The sequence below is a fragment of the Colias eurytheme genome, chromosome 1 (assembly GCF_061535395.1).
Source record: "Colias eurytheme isolate Ceu_HAF_F1 chromosome 1, ilColEury1 Martin Lab GWU primary, whole genome shotgun sequence".
Lineage (NCBI taxonomy): Eukaryota > Metazoa > Arthropoda > Insecta > Lepidoptera > Pieridae > Colias > Colias eurytheme.
In genome coordinates this window covers 10,867,465-10,887,779 of record NC_142980.1, presented here as the reverse complement: position 1 = coordinate 10,887,779, position 20,315 = coordinate 10,867,465, and the positions used below count along the sequence as shown (strand labels likewise).

At 32.7% G+C, this 20,315-nt stretch overlaps 1 protein-coding gene across 1 annotated transcript in view; it reads left to right on the top strand.

Moving 5' to 3' along the window:
• Nucleotides 1-20,315, top strand: part of LOC149911226 (uncharacterized) — a 35,788-nt gene that overhangs the window by 582 nt on the left and 14,891 nt on the right. Inside the window, exons 2-7 of the mRNA XM_090112830.1 lie at nt 334-533; nt 3,915-4,019; nt 5,037-5,207; nt 5,328-5,576; nt 9,439-9,584; nt 17,077-17,223. Of these exons, the coding sequence (XP_089968956.1) occupies nt 334-533; nt 3,915-4,019; nt 5,037-5,207; nt 5,328-5,576; nt 9,439-9,584; nt 17,077-17,223 (1,018 nt within the window). The remainder of the gene's footprint in view (nt 1-333; nt 534-3,914; nt 4,020-5,036; nt 5,208-5,327; nt 5,577-9,438; nt 9,585-17,076; nt 17,224-20,315) is intronic.

Genomic DNA, 20,315 nt, shown 5'->3' with positions numbered 1-20,315 from the left:
CTATTCGTATTGAATTATATAACTATCTAATTGTATTAAATATTTTCCAAAAACAATAAAAATAAACTTTAAACTAGGTACATAGTATGAAAATGTAACAAAATGCTGTCGATAGTGATAAAGAGCTAACAGTTTATTATGAAGCTGTGATTAAAGTACATAACAAAAATCTTGAGCGCTCGGCGCAACGAATTTACCCTGAGCGGATTTCACAGATTTGATTAAGATATGTTCCGCGCAATATTTTATATTATTAAGTTTGAGTCACTTCTCACTTGATATTAAAATTAAATCCGGAACAATGCAATGTGCAAGTTTCTTGTTGTTATGCAGAACGTGACCGTAAGATACATGAAGGCGATTTGGCAAAGCAGAAGAAGCGATATTGCCGCGATATTCGACAACTGCGCAAGGATATCAATACAAAGCGGGAGGAACTAGGTGTAGCCGTGTATGGTGATAAGCAGTTTTTGAGAAATGCATTTCAAGAACACAAGCGCTTACAACTCACCTATATGAATAGTCAAGCTGATGTAAGTAGATATTTTTTTTAATTCTATCGGTACTTAATCTATTTATGAATACATGAAACAAAAACTTCTTGTACCTATTATAGTTAGGTACGACCTTTTACGAGAATTTCATGGGTGCAGAATGCTAATCTTTTTGTTTATCAAATTTATAAAAAAATACATTAAATAATAAATATATACATATATATAGACCACCCACTTCCATGCAATTGAGACACACAAGCCTTAGAATTGAAATCAAATTATTTAATCGCACAGGACAGTTTCAGTTTGTATATAATCAAATGAACAAATCCAATATCGTATACATACATACTAAAACGATCATTCAAATCAAATGCTAGCACGTTGCCTACATCAAATAAAGGTGGTCTACGGCTTTCGCACTTTGGATTATACGTACCTAAGCGCTCAGAGCTTACAGCTGCTACAGGTTTAGACGAGACAGGCGGCTTCCCCATTGACGTTACTGCATCACTCGTATATAATTGATAAATCCTTGTAGCACTTGGCTATATTCGGGAGCTCTTTGAATTAATTGTATTGTTACTTATAATTCCATTCTTCCTTTTTTCCGTTTTAAGTTAAAAAATACAAAATATTTTAAACAAGAAATAAAGACTTTCTGACTTCTACAATAATTATTAATGATATTAATTTACCATAATATGAGTTTGAGTACTTTAAATTTTATTACCTAGGTACCACTATTAAAATTGTAAATTAAAGTGTCATAGTTAGGTGCGTTTATCCTTGTCAATTTATTGAGAGTGGTGGTAGAGTAAACAACAATTTGTTAGAGAAACCTGCTTTAAGCTCCTATCTGTTGTAACAACATGACTTCAATTGCATTATTTTTCATAATACGATAATAATGAAAAGTTCTGGCGGTTGTTTTATAACTAACCTTAAATACCATATAGTTGGTTGTTGTTTATACAATTCCTTTGGAGTTGCAATGAAGTCTTAGCGAGTTTCTTAAGATGTGTTTGTAATAAGTTCAATAAAGAAATATTTCTTTTCATTGTTACATGGAGGTCAACCTTATTATGTAAAGAGATTTTTATATGAGAATGCACAGTCTGTCTTTGTAAGTTATTTACACTTTGAACGAGGCAGCCGGTAACAAAATCTAGTTTATTGATTCAGGCTCTGGACTGGATATTGTGGCTATCGGATTGTGAATAGATTTTTAGGACGAAAATATTTTGAATGGAACCATATAAACAGAAGGTTACTGCGGTTTTATATCGTAGAAACCTCTGTACGTTTTCATAAGTGCTGTCAATAGGATTAATTAAAGCGAGGGCGAAATAACGGACACCCACTATTAGTTTCCCTAAGCATTGTATGTTCCTGTCGATTTCAGATAAGGCTAAGGGCCGGTGTTTTAGATTCTCCCAGCAGTTCAGCATCTACTGGGAGTAATATTCAAACAGTAGATACTTCTTTAGTTATTGCGTTATCTATTTGAAATTGTTAAAACATAATAATATAGTTACTTGATTTTTTACTTAAATGTCAATTTCGCCAAATAGTCCATTGAAATGTTACATTTTTTAGGCCTGACCTTGCGTTTTTTAGAGGACGCAATTTTATTTTTTTATGTGTAGGGGGGGTCAGTGTGAAGCTAAAACCAAGTTTGTGGGGTCGCCACCCTTGTCCCATGGCCGCCATCTTGAAAATAGCGGTTGTAATGGTTTTAACGATATATCTCTTAAACTATTTATCTGATATGAATAAAACAATGTTAACATTATAATATGTTGCAAATTAAATTCTCTACAACTTTGATTCAGTAACTTTTTGTCGTAGAACTATAAATAAAAAAGTTATATAAGCGAAAATGTTCAGAAAGTAGAGCTATTTATATTTTTCAATAAAACTTTTTTTTTAAGTTTACGAAGAAATTATTTTTCAATGGAGTAAAAAAATAACAGATCCTACGAACCATTTACATAAAACTGAAATTAATCCTTATATTAATTACGTACTCACCAATAATAAGAACATCAATCGTATGTTATTGGTCATATTTAAATGCGATTTATAAAGTACGGTTTACGTGTTTATTTATTTATGTTTGCATCACAAACAAAACCAATACCTGAGATCAAATTATTATCCCTAGATACAGTATTATATGTCTCGGTCAAGCTTCCAGCTTACGCAAGATTAGAGTCTATTTACTCGGGTCTCGGAATTCGGATACAATGGGTAATACTAAACTATGAATTTTAGTCAAAAATACCAATATTGATAGAGCATAGTTTATAGTAACAAAACTTTTGCTAAAATTTCATGTGTTTGGTTTTACGCTAATAATGGTCAATAAATAATATAAAATGAAGAAATCAAAACAATTGGAAAAAGAAAGAAAGAAAATGCATTCAATTCCTAAGAAAATATTTCATTACAAAGTCGAGGTTCATTTCTAATCAACAATTTTTATTTTAATATCAAAGTTCATCTAAAAGCTCCATTTCTCGATTTAAAATATGCTACGAGCTAAATCTGTAACTGATACTTTGTAATTTAATCTAGGAAGCTGAAATAAAAACTCCAATGCAGGATTTAAGGGCCGATTTTTCAATGCTTGGATAAAACTTATTCGTAGAATAATGTATATAAAACTACATTTTAAAAAAGTATTCTAATTGCCCGTATTTGAGAGTTTACGTGACATTTTATTATTATCGTGTAATACTTTAATAGACGGATAAGTTTTATCCAAGCATTGAAAAATCGGCCCTTAATTGAAGGGAAGGAAGATTATTCGATATTTTATTTATGAATAGTTCTGTTAATTTAATTCAAGCTTCGAATGTAGGTATTCATTTTCCGAAAATCTGTTTGCGCCTAGGTAATTGATTTTATCTGAGGAGTAGAAGATATTGGAGAGGCGTTCCGGTTGAGATGTAATTAGTTTATGTAAATGCACTATCATTGGAAAATAAAAAGATTTGATATTCTATCTCGTGGTGGTAAAAATTGTTTAAAATTTAGAAGCGCTTTTAGCTACTTTCGTATTTTTCAAGTGTAGTAGGTACCACATAATATTTATCAAAACTAGGGACGTGTGCTTTGTGCTTTAGTATGTTCCTGTGTAATAATGCAGTAATTAAAGGCCGTTGAACGAAATTAATTATTAATATTTGTTAATAGTTTTGCTATTGAGGAATTTTGAAGCATCATTATTAATAAATTATATGTTGGTTTATTTAGATTTTTATGATAGAAAATATTAATTTATAACATATATATATATATATATAAATAAATATATATTATTAAATTTTATTAAATCATTTAATTTAATGTCGGTATTTATGCCACCTTTATTTATAATAACATATTAAAAGAATTAAATTTTGATTTCAGAAAGTATTAGAAAGTATTCATCAAGAAAATTTCAATAAGAGAAAGCAGCTTGATCGAATTCGCTACACGAAAAAGAAAAAAATGGAAATGTTTCGGCTTACGCAGGTTTGTCAATGCCCATCTATAATTAAATCTTGTCCGCTAATACAGTATATTCTACCATCCATACTAATATTATAAATGCGAAAGTAACTCTGTCTGTCTGTCTGTTACTCAATCACGCCTAAACTACTGAACCAATTTGCATGAAATTTGGTATGGAGATATTTTGATACCCGAGAAAGGACATAGGCTACCTTTTATTGCGAAATATGTACCACGGGCGAAGCTGGGGCGGACCTCTAGTATTTTATATGCCACAACGTAACTCAAATTTGCGCCTAGTTTTATACTTTTATGACAATTTCCTTATAGTAAATATATTTATTACGAGAGAGTAGGTTCGTGTATATTAAACAGTACTTAAAATTGAACTCGTTTCATTCAGAAATCCATTGTACATTTTCTTACTTATTAAATTTGTGATTACCTACTTAGGCAATTTTAAACGAGTTGTGCCTAGGTAGCCGTATATGTGTCTGTACAATCTGTACAAGCAATATTAAAACAGTTAAAAAAGTTAATAAAGGAATGTTAAATTGAAAGAGAAAAAGTATACAAATAGAGTTAAAAGACTATTGCAATAGCTAATACCTTGATTAACACGCGGATTTACCAGTCCATACCATTAACAGAAGAGGATTTAAATAAGTTTTAATTAGTTGTATAGGCAGCGTAGTGGAATATTATGCGAAAGCTGTTATAGCAAGGGTTTTAATGTAAGTAGCTTGAGAGCTAATTAATTTATAATTCTCAGTATTCTCTCCGTTTAAATGATTTCAGCGAATGTTCAGACAGTTTCATAATTTTTAAGGTCAGACGAGTTTCCGCTTCGCCGTTTTCAAAATCCAGGATTCATAATCACTTTTCAGCATTTAGGATTTAAATTCTACATTCATTTTAAATACTTTAGTTAAGCCATTTTTATGCTGCCTTAATGAAGTGTGCGTGCTTTGTTTTATTTAAACTACTTTATGATCATAGTTATAGCGAAATGTTCCTGTAATATTTTTGTACCTACAGCTTGAGTCGGCGGAATTAAGAGATCGTCTCCTGTATGAAGTGGGTGGTAAATTGCCAGCCGAGAAGAAGGAACAAGCGGTAGCTAACTACGTACAACGCGCTAATATAAAAAAGAATGCGGCTTTAGCCATAAAAGTCATGTACAAGAAGATTCTAGATATTCTTAAAAAGGTGACGGTGATCTTATAATTCGTACATTTCAAGTTAAGAAATTCATTGTACATTGGTAATTTATTTTGAATATTTGTGAGCCTAATAGTGGCAATGTTTAATAAAAAACACTAATTATAGGACTCATCGTACTTCACGGTAGTTTTGGAAGCGCTGAAACTCGACTGCAGAGCTCAAGGGAAATGCTTAATGGGCGCGACGGAAATGGGACAGCTTGCGATGGAGTATCTTGACGATAGGAAATTTGAATTTAGCAAACTGGAGAAGGAGATTAAAACAAATATGAAAGAAAGAGAAAGGACATTGAAATTGGTCCGGCGCGAAGTAGCTTATTTAACGGATTCCTTCCCTAACCTAATTCGAAAGGAGGTTAGTGATAGCATCAATAATTATTACATCCTTTTTTTCTTTCATCTTTCATCACAAATTTGTTTACTCGTTTACTAGCCTGATACGTTTTAATTGAATTTGTATATAACTGCGGTTAAAATAGTTTCCTTTGAATGAGTTCGTTAGAATGATAGAAAAGGCTACGAGCAAATATATATTTTTTTTAATTTGACTGTTACATTAGATTCTTAATTTTTTTATTTAATAATAAAAAAATCCTGCCAAAAGGTATTGATAAGTAAATATACTTTAGTATCTACGACTAAACATCGATTTGATTTAACAATTTGATTTGACTAGGCTTAGAAAACTATTTGTATCGAATTATTAATTTATATTTTATACTAATAATTCCTAATACACCAAGTCTATGTTGGACAGCGGCGATTAAGACTGATTATGTCTATTGCAATATTATGTGATAACATTTTAAGATTAACATTCCCCAATTGCCAATAGCCGAGAGCGTACAAACCTTAGGGCTTAGATCATTAATGATACAAACAAACGTTCATCACTTGTTTACTCTATGTATGCGCACTGTAACGGACAAACATTCATATGGAGACGGTTTATGATTTTTACTTTTTAAATGAAAGCAATATTTACGCAAACAATTTTTATTTTTACAAAAATATCGACGCAAAAAACCAAATAGAAATCGGATATGAAACGAATATGCTTTTCCATAGTGCATTGAAAATTGTTTCAGCTCCAAACTATTCAAAGGGTTTGCGGAAAAGCTTTATTGACTTTATATTGAAATATTATATTGTTCATGAAAAAAAATATGTTGTTTTATCCAGTTACACCTTTGTATGAATGGTAAACAAAAATATTTACTCATAGAAATAATTGCGAGAACAGAAATTTACGTGTGCATTTTGGCTGGTTAAAGGCTATGCTATCACAGTATTACCATATTTCCTAAATATTGTAATACTGTGATGCTATGCTATAGGGTTTCACAAAGTCTAATGTGGCGCCCTCTAGCGGACAAAACATACAGAGTAAAAAAATAAAGGAAAGGCGTAGTCACACGTTACATATACCTATCTACCGTAGCACCTTGACAACGTGTGACTGCGGTTTTACATACTATAGCTATATATTGTATACTTCAGAATAGTATTGTATGACATCATCGTAAATTTACAACGAAGGCATCTTGGTAGTAATGCAAGTAAATGGAAACAGTAGACTTACTGTGTCCATCCCAGCAAGCACATAAATTGTATATTAACCAAAAATATATACAGAATTATGACTTGAAGTTATATAAATTATTTAAATCGTCACTATCCAAATATAAGTACTTTATAAAGGCATTTGCTTCATCAAATAATGCTAACTGTTATATTATGGTTACCAAAAAATTGTTACAATGTCAAAAATCTTAAATAAACGTAGGATAATTCTAAATTACAGCTTCTAAAACAGCTTTCAAACTTATAGTAATACTATTATCTTATATTGGTAATTTTAATAACGTTACGCTCTAAATAAGCATAAATAAATTATTTTATAGTGCCTTTGAACGTATGTTGGTTTTTTAAAGAATAAAAGCTTTATAATAGTCCATTATTGTGTTAATTTAATACTAATCCTATATTAACATTGAATTTATAACAATTATTGCTTTTGCTCCGTTTTCTTTCAAATCTATTCATCTCTACAGTATATAGCTATATATTGATCGAAATAAAAGTATTGTTAGAACTATGAGTAATAATAACATCGTAATTTGAATTTGGTTAATGGATAAAAAGGCTTTCAATAAAACTACAAAACAGGCGGATTCAAATGAAAACTTAAAAAGGAGTATACTGATTTTATTAATAATTGTAGTAAACAAAAAAAGATTCTTCATCGGCATCTTCATATTATGTTGGGAAACGCTTTACTTTGCAGGGCATGTTGGTTCTGAAAAGAACAAGCAAGTTTGTTTTTTAAATGGCTTAATTAAAAATCTTGGCTTATTTATTTTATACCAAGTACCTTACTAATTACGGTTCCCTGATAAGCTCGATAAAAATCAGTCACTAATACGTATAATGAGTTTAAGCATCATAACATATTTCCGAAGTGCTGTTATATGGCTGAACATAATAAGTGTCTTGTATTACACTATATGCGAGCTCTAATTTTTGTGACAAACCATATTAAAATTAACAGCACTATTATGCTATCGTGAAATGCCTAAAGCTTTAATTTCATTTGTCGCCATTTGCTTTCCTTTTCCTATCTTACAAAAATAATACAAGTTACTAAGATCTGACTAGAAAGGGAATGAAATCATTTGTATTTTGTACCAATATCTTTATAAGGTACTTTAATTGTTAAAACTATTACTATAATCTAAATTTTGTGATATTTTTTAAAAATAGGTTATGTTTTATAAAAAAAAATATACTAATAAAGTATATTAGCGAGGGCGCGTGTATTCTTTCTCAATAACATGTATATTTCACCCGACAAACTGATGCGCGCAGCTAATTTCACTCAAAACATTCAGAAATACAGGCGGTACTTACCCATCATTCAATATTAATTGTCACATTTAAATATTTCAAGTCCACATAACGTTGCACGATCAAAAACAGATCAATATATTTTTAAAATCAATAAGATTTTCTTTTTTACAAAGGAATTACAACAGTTAGCATTGTTATGAAATTTTAATAACAGATTGTAATTTTAAAAGCTATATATTAACTGTAATGAAGTCGCAAAAAATGTCATTTGTTTATTCATGTGCTCATAACTGACTTAATTAATGATTTAATACGATAATTATAATGCTATTAAATTGCCTTTATATAGCTCAACGCTGTCTAAAGGGGGGGCCCAAATTTTACTTATAAGAGTCGTATAAAAGAAATACAGCCGATATACGATTTGGTTATAATGCTTTGTACATGAACTCGTGCTATCATAAGTTTGTTATAATGGTGTTTTGTGCTTGCTGGGATTAACTTGCAACTATTGTCGAGCCAATTTAATAGGCAACATTTGACGTCTATCAATTTTATCTTCGAAGAGAGGTAACCTGCTTAAAAACATCGATTAAAGTGAATTAATCGATATGGATTTGAAACATTTGTCAATCGAATTTATTAATTTATGATGATTTTTATTCACAAGTAATCAATGCATTCGATTCAAGATGTCAGATTTCGATTTTTAGAGTAACGTCTCTGGTATTTAAAAAGAAAAAAGGTTTATTGACACAAAATTGTAGTGACGTCAGTTCTTCAATTCAGAAATTGTTTATTATGTTTAGAACGGTTTATCAGTAAAATGAAATCTTAAAATTACTTGTATCGGTCATTATTATTATAAATATGTAGTCGTAATTGAAAAAAGTTCAGCAAATGTGCAGTTCTAACAAAACGAAATATCATGTTATTCTATGTCGTCGTTACTAGGTTACGTTCTTGAATTTTGTTGAACTGTCAAATGTTGCCTAAATGGCTCTACTATACATTAGCAATTTTGGTCAGTTCAGTATTCTGATAATCTTGTTTTATACTTTTTCAGCGCCTTTTTTGTCGTAGGTAGTTGGGTTTTAGTTTTTTTACTTTTTATTATTTTTATTTTATTTTTACATACATCCTTACAGCTATTTGTATTACAATATTTATAATTAACTTTAACAAAACAATACGCCAATAAAAAGGAATACCAATAATAAGACAGTTAATGTGACAGTAGTTTTACATTAATTATAACAATATCTAGTTATTTCTTATATTTTTTTTTATTAAGAAATGAGTTTTAATCCTGGTTTACATGATATGCTTATCTAACATGAATATTTAATTGGTATTTTTATCGCCAGGAAGCGACTAATTTAGACGACCTCTACGAAGACGAAGACGCTGGAAGCAAACACTCAGTGCATTGGGAATTGGAGGAGGTTATGGGAATTTGCAAACGTTTACAAAAAGCTACCCTTGTCCCGTCCTTTGACAAAATTCTACTAAGGTTCCACTTATTGATGTATAACTATCTCGGTTACGAGTCAAATGAGTCCAGAAATGTACTTATAATTTCAGAGCTCAATCGAGGTCGAATTTTTAAAAATTAATTTTTAAATTTAAATTTCCTTCGCTTAATAGCTTTATAGAATTTTAAACTCTCTGTAGTTTCGAACTAAACCCGTGTAAAACGTTCGGAAATTCAATCACTTAGTATGCCTTTGAGAAATTAAGGTGCATTCACTTTTTAATTTTTCTAGATGGCAAGGTACCTTTTTGATACTTTTAATAGCTCTTTTTCGAGCATCAATTTTTAACATCAATTAAAAAAGGCCTCACCGTTGTCATTCTTTAAACAATTTAATATGAAAATTTTACGCCGTCAATCTGATAGTACCTAGTGTACCTAGGTATCTTTTTTAATAGTAAAGTCAATTTAACTTTCGAATTTTGCGTATCTCGCAATAGCCTGCGGATAGCAATGTTTTCAAACACGTCTTTTTGTAAGCATACAATTCGTCCCGAATTCGTTTGAGAGCTTTAAAGCTGAGCAGACAGAGGACTTTAAAAAAATCCACCCTCTTGTATATTAAAAAAAAATGCTTCGCTAAAACGATACGTACGCTTTGTTCATATAGACGTAAAGTACGAGTATATCCCAAAATAAATATTTCTTTACTGATTCTTACGTAGTCACGATATAAAATATATACATAATCCCATTTTAAACTATTTTTTTAGACGTTTGATGGAAATAATTATGAAATAATATTCAGAGCGAGCGCCCACGAGCAACTTAGTTGCCCGGCAACTATTTTGTCTCTGTCGCTGTCTCCTCGCAAAGTTTTGAACGATGTGCACACGAAAGCGACAGCAACGCAACTTTTTCTTTAAAATTTTCTGCATTTATCAACATGAATTTCGAAGAGACGTTGTGGTCTGTGCTCTTGTCCCGCATAGTTCCCATTCCCGTGGGATTTCCGGGATAAAACCTATCCTATGTGCTAATCCAAGTTACCCTCTATATGTGTGCTAAATTTCATTGTAATCGATTCAGTAGTTTATGCGTGAAAACTGAAAACCATACATACATTTCCTCTTTATACATATAATATTAGTATAGATATGTAATCGTAATTGAAAAAAGTTAAGTAAAACGAAATAACATATTTTTCTATGGCGTCGTTACTAGATTACGTTGCTGAATTTTGTTGAACTGTCTATGATGCCTATTAAAATGGCTCTACTATAGACAGAAAAACTACTAATAATAAAAATAACTTCATTAAAAACAATATTATTTAGATGTGTTATTTATTAAATAGGTTTGAAGTTGGTGCCAAGCACTAAGCACTTAGTATTAAGCCCGTGCACCGACATCAAACCTTATTAGTAAATAACACATCTAAATAATATGTAGTAATGATTAATATCAAACCTTTTTTATTTTTTACTTTTCCGTTTTTGAAGTAGGTTGTTTTTAACGAAGTTATTTTTATTTAATACTTTTTAGTTTATTTTTCAACACGAATCAAACGAGCCCAAACTCGATAAAGTTGAGTCAATATATTACTAAGTTCCTATGGCCACCTTCCGATTCCATCATCAAATCAGCGCTATGTCATAATAATGTTTCATCGCTATCCAATTTACATACGTATACAAAATTTCAGCTCAATCGGTTACCTGGAAATGAATCAAAGTTACTTGCTACATTTCAATTAAGTCATCGAGACCAGACGAAAATGCTCATAAAATAAAAACTACTGGGCTTATCCGAATAAAATTTATGGGACCAATTCCACACCATTCCGCATCAAAAAAAAAAGAATCACGTAAACCGGTTCAGAAACCTCGGAGTAATCGGTGTCCATACATAAAAAAATATACCGGCCGAATTGATAACCTCCTCCTTTTTTTTAAGTCGGTTAAAACTACAGTGTACGAGAATAAATACGTTGACATAAATAGGTATTATCGCTACGCCGGTTACGCGGCAACTGGCCGGCGGCCGTCGCCTGGCAACATTTTTGTCGCCGTGCGCGCACTTGCATTGAAACCAATAGATAGGGCGACAGTTGCGTCGCGGGCTTGTCTCCGAACCCGCGGACAAAAAAGTCTCCCGGGAGTTGCGTCGCTACGTACGCGCACTTTCATACTAGCCCATGGCTGGAGAGACAAAATAGTTGCGGAGACAAAATTGTTGCGGAGACAAAATTGTTGCGGAGACAAAGTTGCTCGTGGGCGCTCGCTCTTAGATAATATGTAAAGTGATGTGTTTGTCAAATACGGTATACGTTTTTTAATTTTAATTTAGAGGGGAAAATGTTTTGCCAATAATAATATTATGTAAGTATTTCGTTTTCGTCAAACTTTTAATATGAATTGGAAATTCCGTATGTAGTTAGAAGGCATAAAGCTTAAATTGGAAGTTAGGTATTGTAGAAACTTTGCAGTGGAGTACCAATTGAAAGATTTTTAGTAGATATAAATGTAAATAACTTTTTTGTAAGTTCTGTGAAACTTTTGATGAGACGTTTCTATACAAAAGACTCCGTGTAGAGCATAGCTAGGGAATGCAATCCCGACTCGAGATTGCAAATTCGGGATCCTGCGGGATTAGAAATATCAATCCCGCGGGATCCCGGAATTTTCGGGATCCCGTCTAATTAAAAAAAAAATGTTGAGTTCAGATGACTGAAAAGGCTAATAACTACTTGTTTGTGATTTGTAAGGTTAACTCAAATAACATATTACTCGAAAGAAAATAAAAACCTTTATTCTTTGATCTTACCAACTAAATAATAATCAGGTTGTAAGGAAATTAACGAAGTTAAATTAGGTAATCAAAACAATAAGCTTATTTCAAGGGAATTAGGAAAAAGAGTGATTTTGAAAATGTTAAATGACTACTTAAAAAACAAAGGGTATCTATTAATAACTATTCTCATCTGCTAAACGGCATCTAATGTCCGTTGCAATGTACCCCGCTGATGAGAATGCCCTCTCCGACTCAACGCTGGTTGGCAACAGCGTGGCGATTCGCCACTGGCGAAGCAATTATACAGGGTGTAATCGTTAAGTGTGCACAGGCGATTATTCCGTAACTATTGCAGATATCAAAAAACTTTAAACTGATATCGAAAGCCCTTTACCTAACGAGTAAAATGAAATTATTAACTTTTTATAAATAAAACGAGAAATATCCAAAAATGTCACTTGAAACGCTCCCATATATTTAGTATGAAATATGACTATTTCATACATTTAATATGAAAGGTTTTGCTTTTTTATTTGATTTTGTGCTTTAATTACTTCGCTAACTTTAATGAAAGTTCATTCAGAAACTGTAAATAGAGCTCGATGTGGAATACAATGGTATTCCATATCGAGGATGCCATTTCGAACATTTGCTTTAAATACAACATGTATGGGAAATCAAATGTATGGGAGCGTTTCATGTAACATTTTTGGATATTTCTCGTTTTACTTTAAAAAAGTTCTTATTGTCATTTTACTCATTAGGTATAGTACTTTCAATATCAGTTTAAAGTTTTTTGATATCTATAATAGTTACGGAATAATCGCCTGTGTACACTTAACGATTACACCCTGTATGCAAACTGCAAAAATCGCCCCCTTGTTCCTCCACACTCAAACAAATCCATTTCTTTTTTAATGGTAGATTCTAATTTGTCTAAGCTCGTGGACGTGGATATACGTGCAAAAGGACTTTTAGAAGCCGCTTGCGCCCCGAGTGGTTGTGTGCACTGCCGCCCAATCCCGTCAATCTCGAACGGGATCTCGTCATATAATGCGTCGGGATTGATCCCGAAAAATTACACGAGATCTCGCGAGATCGGGATCCCGCGGGATCGGGATTGCATTCCCTAAGCATAGCCTTGTACAATGTACATGTTTGTTTTGATAATTTATTTGTACGGACGGATACAGGAGTTAAAAGCGTACATATACATTATATTTACTATAATACTACAAGAGTGATTTAAATTTTATGACAATACAAGATTTATATGCTAACTAGAGAAAATGCATCACCTTACATTACGAAGAAATCCTAATGATTAGCGTCTACTTCTTTCGGCGTATGAAACCTTACACAGTACATAGTCACAGGTCATCTGATAGAATAGATTTAGTGCTATGCACAAAGACGTGCTTCATTCTTTATCTTATTTAAAATACTGCATGTTCTTGTGCAAAAATCAGTGTAATACCTAATAGAGTTAATTTTACAATTGCATAAAATGGAATAAAATTTAAATATTTATTTGCATTTACGAATCTGAAAACTATTTTCTTGGGATTGCAAATATCTTCGAAGCTTTCCTGGTAAAGTATATGTAGGCATTAGGTCGGATTAATATTAGAGTGAAAATATACTCGCCATCTTTGAACGCTCCCCCCACTCCCCCATGCAACTATTTCACTGTACGAACTATTGAATCGTAAACAATGGACTATTGTTAATTATTTAAAATAATAATTTAAAAAATATATTCATGAGTTTTCAAACTATAGTGGTTTAAAGTTAACTCAAAAATGGAGCATTTTCGTAAATTTTCTAAAAAATCTTAGAGAAAGTGTAAGAAATGTTATAGTATGCTATATATTCGTGATCTACTCAATAAGTTCTTTCATTTGATACCCCACACGGCATGTTTTGGAAATTTTTATTTTTTTCTTTGTAAGTATGCCATATTTAATTACCGTGGTGGGGGGAGGGGGACCACAAAACTGGTTGGCAACATCTGTCTATAGGATGTCTGGGATCTATACAATATATATCAGAAGTCCGATTTAGGTCCGCTATTTTTGCAAACGAACATCTCCTTGGAGCCTGCTCTATATAGTAAATTATTTTTTGAAAAATAAGGTCATAAAGAAGTTTCACTTCTTACGTGTGTACACTATAGTACACGCACACATTTTTTTATACAGGGTGTCCTACTATCGGTATACTAAGCGCGAAGGGATTTGTAGTTTTGCATACACTGATCACGTAAAAAATATTTAAACAACAAAATTACGTCAAAATTTTTTTGCTAAATTTTTCCTTAAAATCCATGTTTTCTTCTCTAACTTCGCGCAGTCGGCATATACCGCTTCGCTAATGTGAGTATTTTCTCTATGAAAACATAATTTTAAAAGAAAGCTCACGTGTGGGTGTCATAGTTAGGCGGGTTGCTTGTTAGGGGTGTACACATAGAGTTTTAAGAATTCATCTATTTAAAAAAAAAATCCGGTGTGACCCACTCATCTATGCGAAACGCTAAAAAAGCTTTACGCCGGTTTCCCGTGGGTTAGTACTTAGTGGTACCGCCCCGGACGGACTACAGGCCAATTCATGCTGCATACGATTTTCAAAAGAGAATATCTTACGCGGCTGTAGTCCTACCACTCTAAGTAATAACTATAGTTATACTGAATATATTCAGTGATCCTTAATAATAATAATTTTCAGATGTACTTGGTATATCTACATTTTATTACGTATCATTATTTCTATATATAAGTTAAATCTAACAGTCTGTTATAGAAAATTGTACATAATATGATTACCGTTATTCCCGCTACAGCCAGGGCTCGAGTCGCGCAGCCGGCCGCATGTGATTATCCATTGTATGGAGTGCCATATCGTATTTATTCCGCTCCTTACGCGCTCTTTTTGATTCGTTGTAGCACAATCCGTTGTGTTTTCATCGCTCTACGGGGCGCTTAAACTGTACTACACTGGTATACATTTTAGCCGTTGTTAGAATGGAATAGTACCTATACATCCAGAAAATGTATTCATGACTTTGTAAGCGTTTCTTTGAAGAGCTATATTATGCGTATTTCTTTAACTGCGTTGTGTTCGAGATGGGCAATTCCATAAATATTTTAAATTGTGAATAGATTTTCGTAAGCGGACCGCAGGCATATATTAATATTTTATTATCTACTAGCTTTCCGCCCGCGGCTTCGCCCGCGTTTTCAAGGAAAAACCCGTTCCCGTAGGATTTCCGGGATAAAACCTATCCTATGTCCTTTCTCGGGTATCAAAATATCTCTATACCAAATTTCATGCAAATTGGTTCAGTAGTTAAGGCGTGATTGAGTAACAGACAGACAGACAGACAGAGTTACTTTCGCATAATTATAATATTAGTATGGATTTAGACTAGAGTAGATAATTTTTGAAACAAAAAAAAATCGCAGTCGGATGAAACCCATTAGAAAAGGAGGGGAATATGATGAAAATAAAAGGAAAAATAAATTACGGTCAATCAATTGGTAAGTCAATTGGTATTAATTCAAAATAAGGCGAAAAAATAAATATTTTCAATCAAATAAATTACAGTGTATTTGGGACATAATAAAGCAAGTTTCCACCAAATTTCGTTCAAAAATTGTAGATCTTTTTATTACCTACAACTTTGCCATTGAACTTTTTTCCGTAGGACTTGTAGTTTTGTCGGAAATCGAGAGAAACCATTTTTTTCTCTTAAAAGCTCCCCCTCCCACGTCCCGAACTCGGATTGACCGTAATTTATATTTCCTTTTATTTTCATCATATTCCCCTCCTTTTCTAATGGGTTTCATCCGACTGCGATTTTTTTGCACTTTTTATTATTTTTAAAGGGATCTACCCCAGCCTAATTATAGATTTGACTGTCTCGATTGCTACGTATACTGGATATTTTTTAAGACTTTCCATACGGCAAAAAGCACGCCGTCGCGTGCGCTTCGTTTGTGTTTTGAGCAAATTGAATTTATAAAGTCACTGTCGGAAACTTATGTCTTATGATCAATTGAATTGGCTATTTAGCAGCCGATCTTTTAACCATAGTATGTATATACTATTGTTTAAACGCTTGTGCACGACCAATAAGTTTAAATTTTTTACAGTGTAAGCTTTATTTCATATCAGATGCAATCATATCTCACGACTAACGTCTTAGTAAATGAAAACATTCATAAAAATATAAGAATCTCTCTGCATATAATATTCTCTTTAAATTGATAGGAATCACGTGTACACTTAAAAAAGGATTGATATACAATAGTATTTGATATAGGTACTCACATGCGCCTGTGTAATAATAACAATACCTCTTGAGAAAACTAGAAAATTCTATTCTTTTCTTACAATAAGGTTCTTTAGTATTGCAAATATCTTAGAGCTTGCAATAAGTTTGTTTTATAAGACGGCTTGAAAGATATGCACATATTGCATTGATCTATATCATATATGTAAGTATATGAGAACGTAGGTTATTATCTGTTATTCTCTATAAGGAATACAATAATATCAATTTGTCATCTATTTTCATATTATATTTTCTTGCTTTAGCTAGTAGGGTATTCAATATAACTTACAATATGTTTATGTTTTTCAACAAATTATATTTGCTATTTGATTTTGACAAAACTCCGTTTAGCAAACTTGATGAATTTTACATTTTGCACTCACTCTAAAAAATAAATATTGTTAGATTGAAAGAGCAGCACTATCAGACCGAGCGGCTAATGATGCAGTTGACTTTGAATGGAACGAAGAGGGACGCCCTCATTGAAGACCGAAAACACGCCGTGCTGATGCTTGACTCCTTGAAGAATGTGGGACAGGAGAAAACCGCAATGTAAGTCGTATTACGCGTACTAACTGACACACTTTCAATAGCGATTTAAATGGAAACACTTTAAGTTATATTGATGTAATGAAAACATATGCATGCGATTTAAATTTATGCCCTAAATACACACATATTGCAAATTGTTATATTAACACGTTCACTGCGGCACCTAAAATGAAAAACTTACCGTTGTTGCGGCATGTCTTCCATACTTCACATCGGCAAGTTCACCACTGTGCGTCATGAGCCATTTTTATCACATCGCACCTTCTGACTTTGGAGGTTAATAATTTCATGAAATTTCAAGATATTTCAAAATTTTTTTTTTCAGATAATAGTATATATAGTCTAGTATATAGCGCATAAATAGCTTTTAGTTTGACCCAATAGTTTAAAAGATATGAGGGAAAATGTAAACCCCTGATTTTGTGAAAAATTATTTGCCATCCCGCACTGCGTTGATACGGCATGTTTACAGTAATAGCGATGGGAAACACTGTAAAATAAAACATCGATATCGATATAAATCAATTTTGTATATTTCAGTCTGTTTGTTAACAGATACCGAGATCGTCGATACAAAAAAAAAAACACATTTAAAACAAGGTACTTGATAGAGTACTATCAGGAAATTGTTCAGTAACTTTTGTTTTAATTTGTTCAGTAACTTTTGTTTAAATGTTTTATGTTATTTTCACAACTGTCATCACATTTTTGCATTTATGCTACGAAATAAAAGAAAGTAAAAAAACTTAAGCCTCTAAGGTATCATTGTCATTTAAAAAAACTCAAAAGAAAAGTGCGTGCAGTCCTGGTGCATCACTATGCGAGACTGACACGCGGCGTGCTCACAGTACAGTGCGGCATGAGGTTCTTGTCCATGGCAAAATATTTGACATGCCGCACACAAAAGAAACGGTTTCTTTTCTATGCGTTGTGTCCAATATTTTGCCATACGATTTTTAAACGAAATTGAGTCCTACTTCAAACTGTGATCACAAAAATATATTTGTCTCTTTTCAAGTCATTAATTAACATATAAAAAACCTCGCCGCACCACGGTGAAAACTGCGATTTTGGGCGCCGCACTGTGGTGTAGTCGCTGATGGCGCGATACTGGACATGCCGCAGTGAACGTGTTAATTAAAATTAACCCAAAAATTTATGATTAGAGTGAAACAACGGATTAAAATTATATGTTACTGTCATTCAATTTGTAGTCCATTTTCATTTCATCATCATGCCCTCATATACATGCCACCTACGTATAGTCAAAATATCTGGGTGTATGCATTTAACGTTTGACGTAGGTAACTATGAAATATCAGATCTATAAAAGGTATAGTTGCAGTGCTCCATAGTCCGGAAAATACAATTATACTTAACGCTGCCGTGCAAATCGATTGTTGGATTACAAACGTTTCACTCAAGGGTGCCTTTTGACTGCGAGTACTTTCAGATTTACTTCATTATATTTTAAAGGTGACCTTTTTCGATTCCTGAAAGTGACTCGTGTGTAGTACATATATCCGTACTAAACTGTCGCACTAACTCTGTTAAGTTGATGACATTTTCCAGAATTTCGAACTATACCTACTATTTTTAGATAACCCGTTTATTGGTGTGATCTAGTTTACCTATGATATTTTGACGTTCAGTTTATCGTAGCGTTTCGTGTAAAATGAACTTTAAAGTGCCGACACGTGTAAAGGTACAAAGTGGACTATCGGAAATTTAGCAAAATTAGTGTAAAATGATATGGTGCAGCTACAGCCTTATATACTACGAGTGTACCTAACCTCACGTTTTATACCTTAATATTAAACAATACATATAAAGCTGAGTCGACATAATTAGAACTTAAGGTTGTAAGTAATTGTGGAAAAATATTGTACCGCTTCGGGCTGTATGATCTCAGCCTTCATGGCTTCACTATTGTGATCGCTTTATCGTGGATATTATTGAACTTATTTCATTCTCTCGTAATCGGTTATTCCTATCCATAACTATATTGATATTGTTGAGTTTTCATTTATTTTAATACTAGGTTTCCGCCCGCGGCTTCGCCCGCGTAGTCAAAGAAAAACCCGCATAGTTCCCGTTCCCGTGGGATTTCCGGGATTACATCATTTTCCCGGGATAAAAAGTAGCCTATGTCCTTTCTCGGGTATCAAAATATCTCCATACCAAATTTCATGAAAATTGGTTCAGTAGTTTAGGCGTGATTGAGTAACAGACAGACAGACAGAGTTACTTTCGCATTTATAATATTAGTATGGATTGTAAGAATGGATGGATCCCACATTTAACTTACAAAAAATTATTGAATTATTGAAATACAATAAATTCAAAACATAGACTACAGTTTAGTTTGCGACGGCAAAATTTCAATATTAATTATAATACGAGGTGTAATTTAGAAATATTATTATAACCAATGTTAAATGGAATGTAGAGTTTTTTATGAAAGTTAATTGCATTGAGAAAACGCAAACCTTCGAAAGGTGGTTTTAATGATTTTCAAAACCGTAATTTTAATTATGAAAGGTAAAATATATCAAAATCCAGAGTGTCGGCTCGGGTAGAATGAGTTGTTATGGCGTCCATGCACGCAACGATTAACCCTACAGCAGTCGCGTGGTCTACACGTGTAATCCAGTGATACAAATTTGCAAAATTCAAAAAATTTAATAGCTACAGTTATTTCATCCTTCGTGTACTCTAAGTTGAATAACTGCCGCATACATTAAATGCAGTGCGGAGAGTCAGATGCGCGTGGTTGTGCAACAGGAGCTCTGCGAAATTCGCGGTCTACGTACGATGCCGCGCGAACAACTACGTAAGTTTTTTGTTGTGACTGTTTCATTTATTTTTTACAATTAAAATATTATATTGTTATTTTGAAAATAATGTTACAGAGTTATACATTATTAATTTTATAATGTATTTATTTATATTTGCAGGTAAAAATAGAGTTATTTAGATAATTATGGACAACAGACGAAAGAGACTGATCGAGGCTTGGTTGGTCGAAAACCGTTGTCGTGATGATCTTGATGGCGACTAGTCAAGTTCAGATATAGACTACAGGCCCGTGT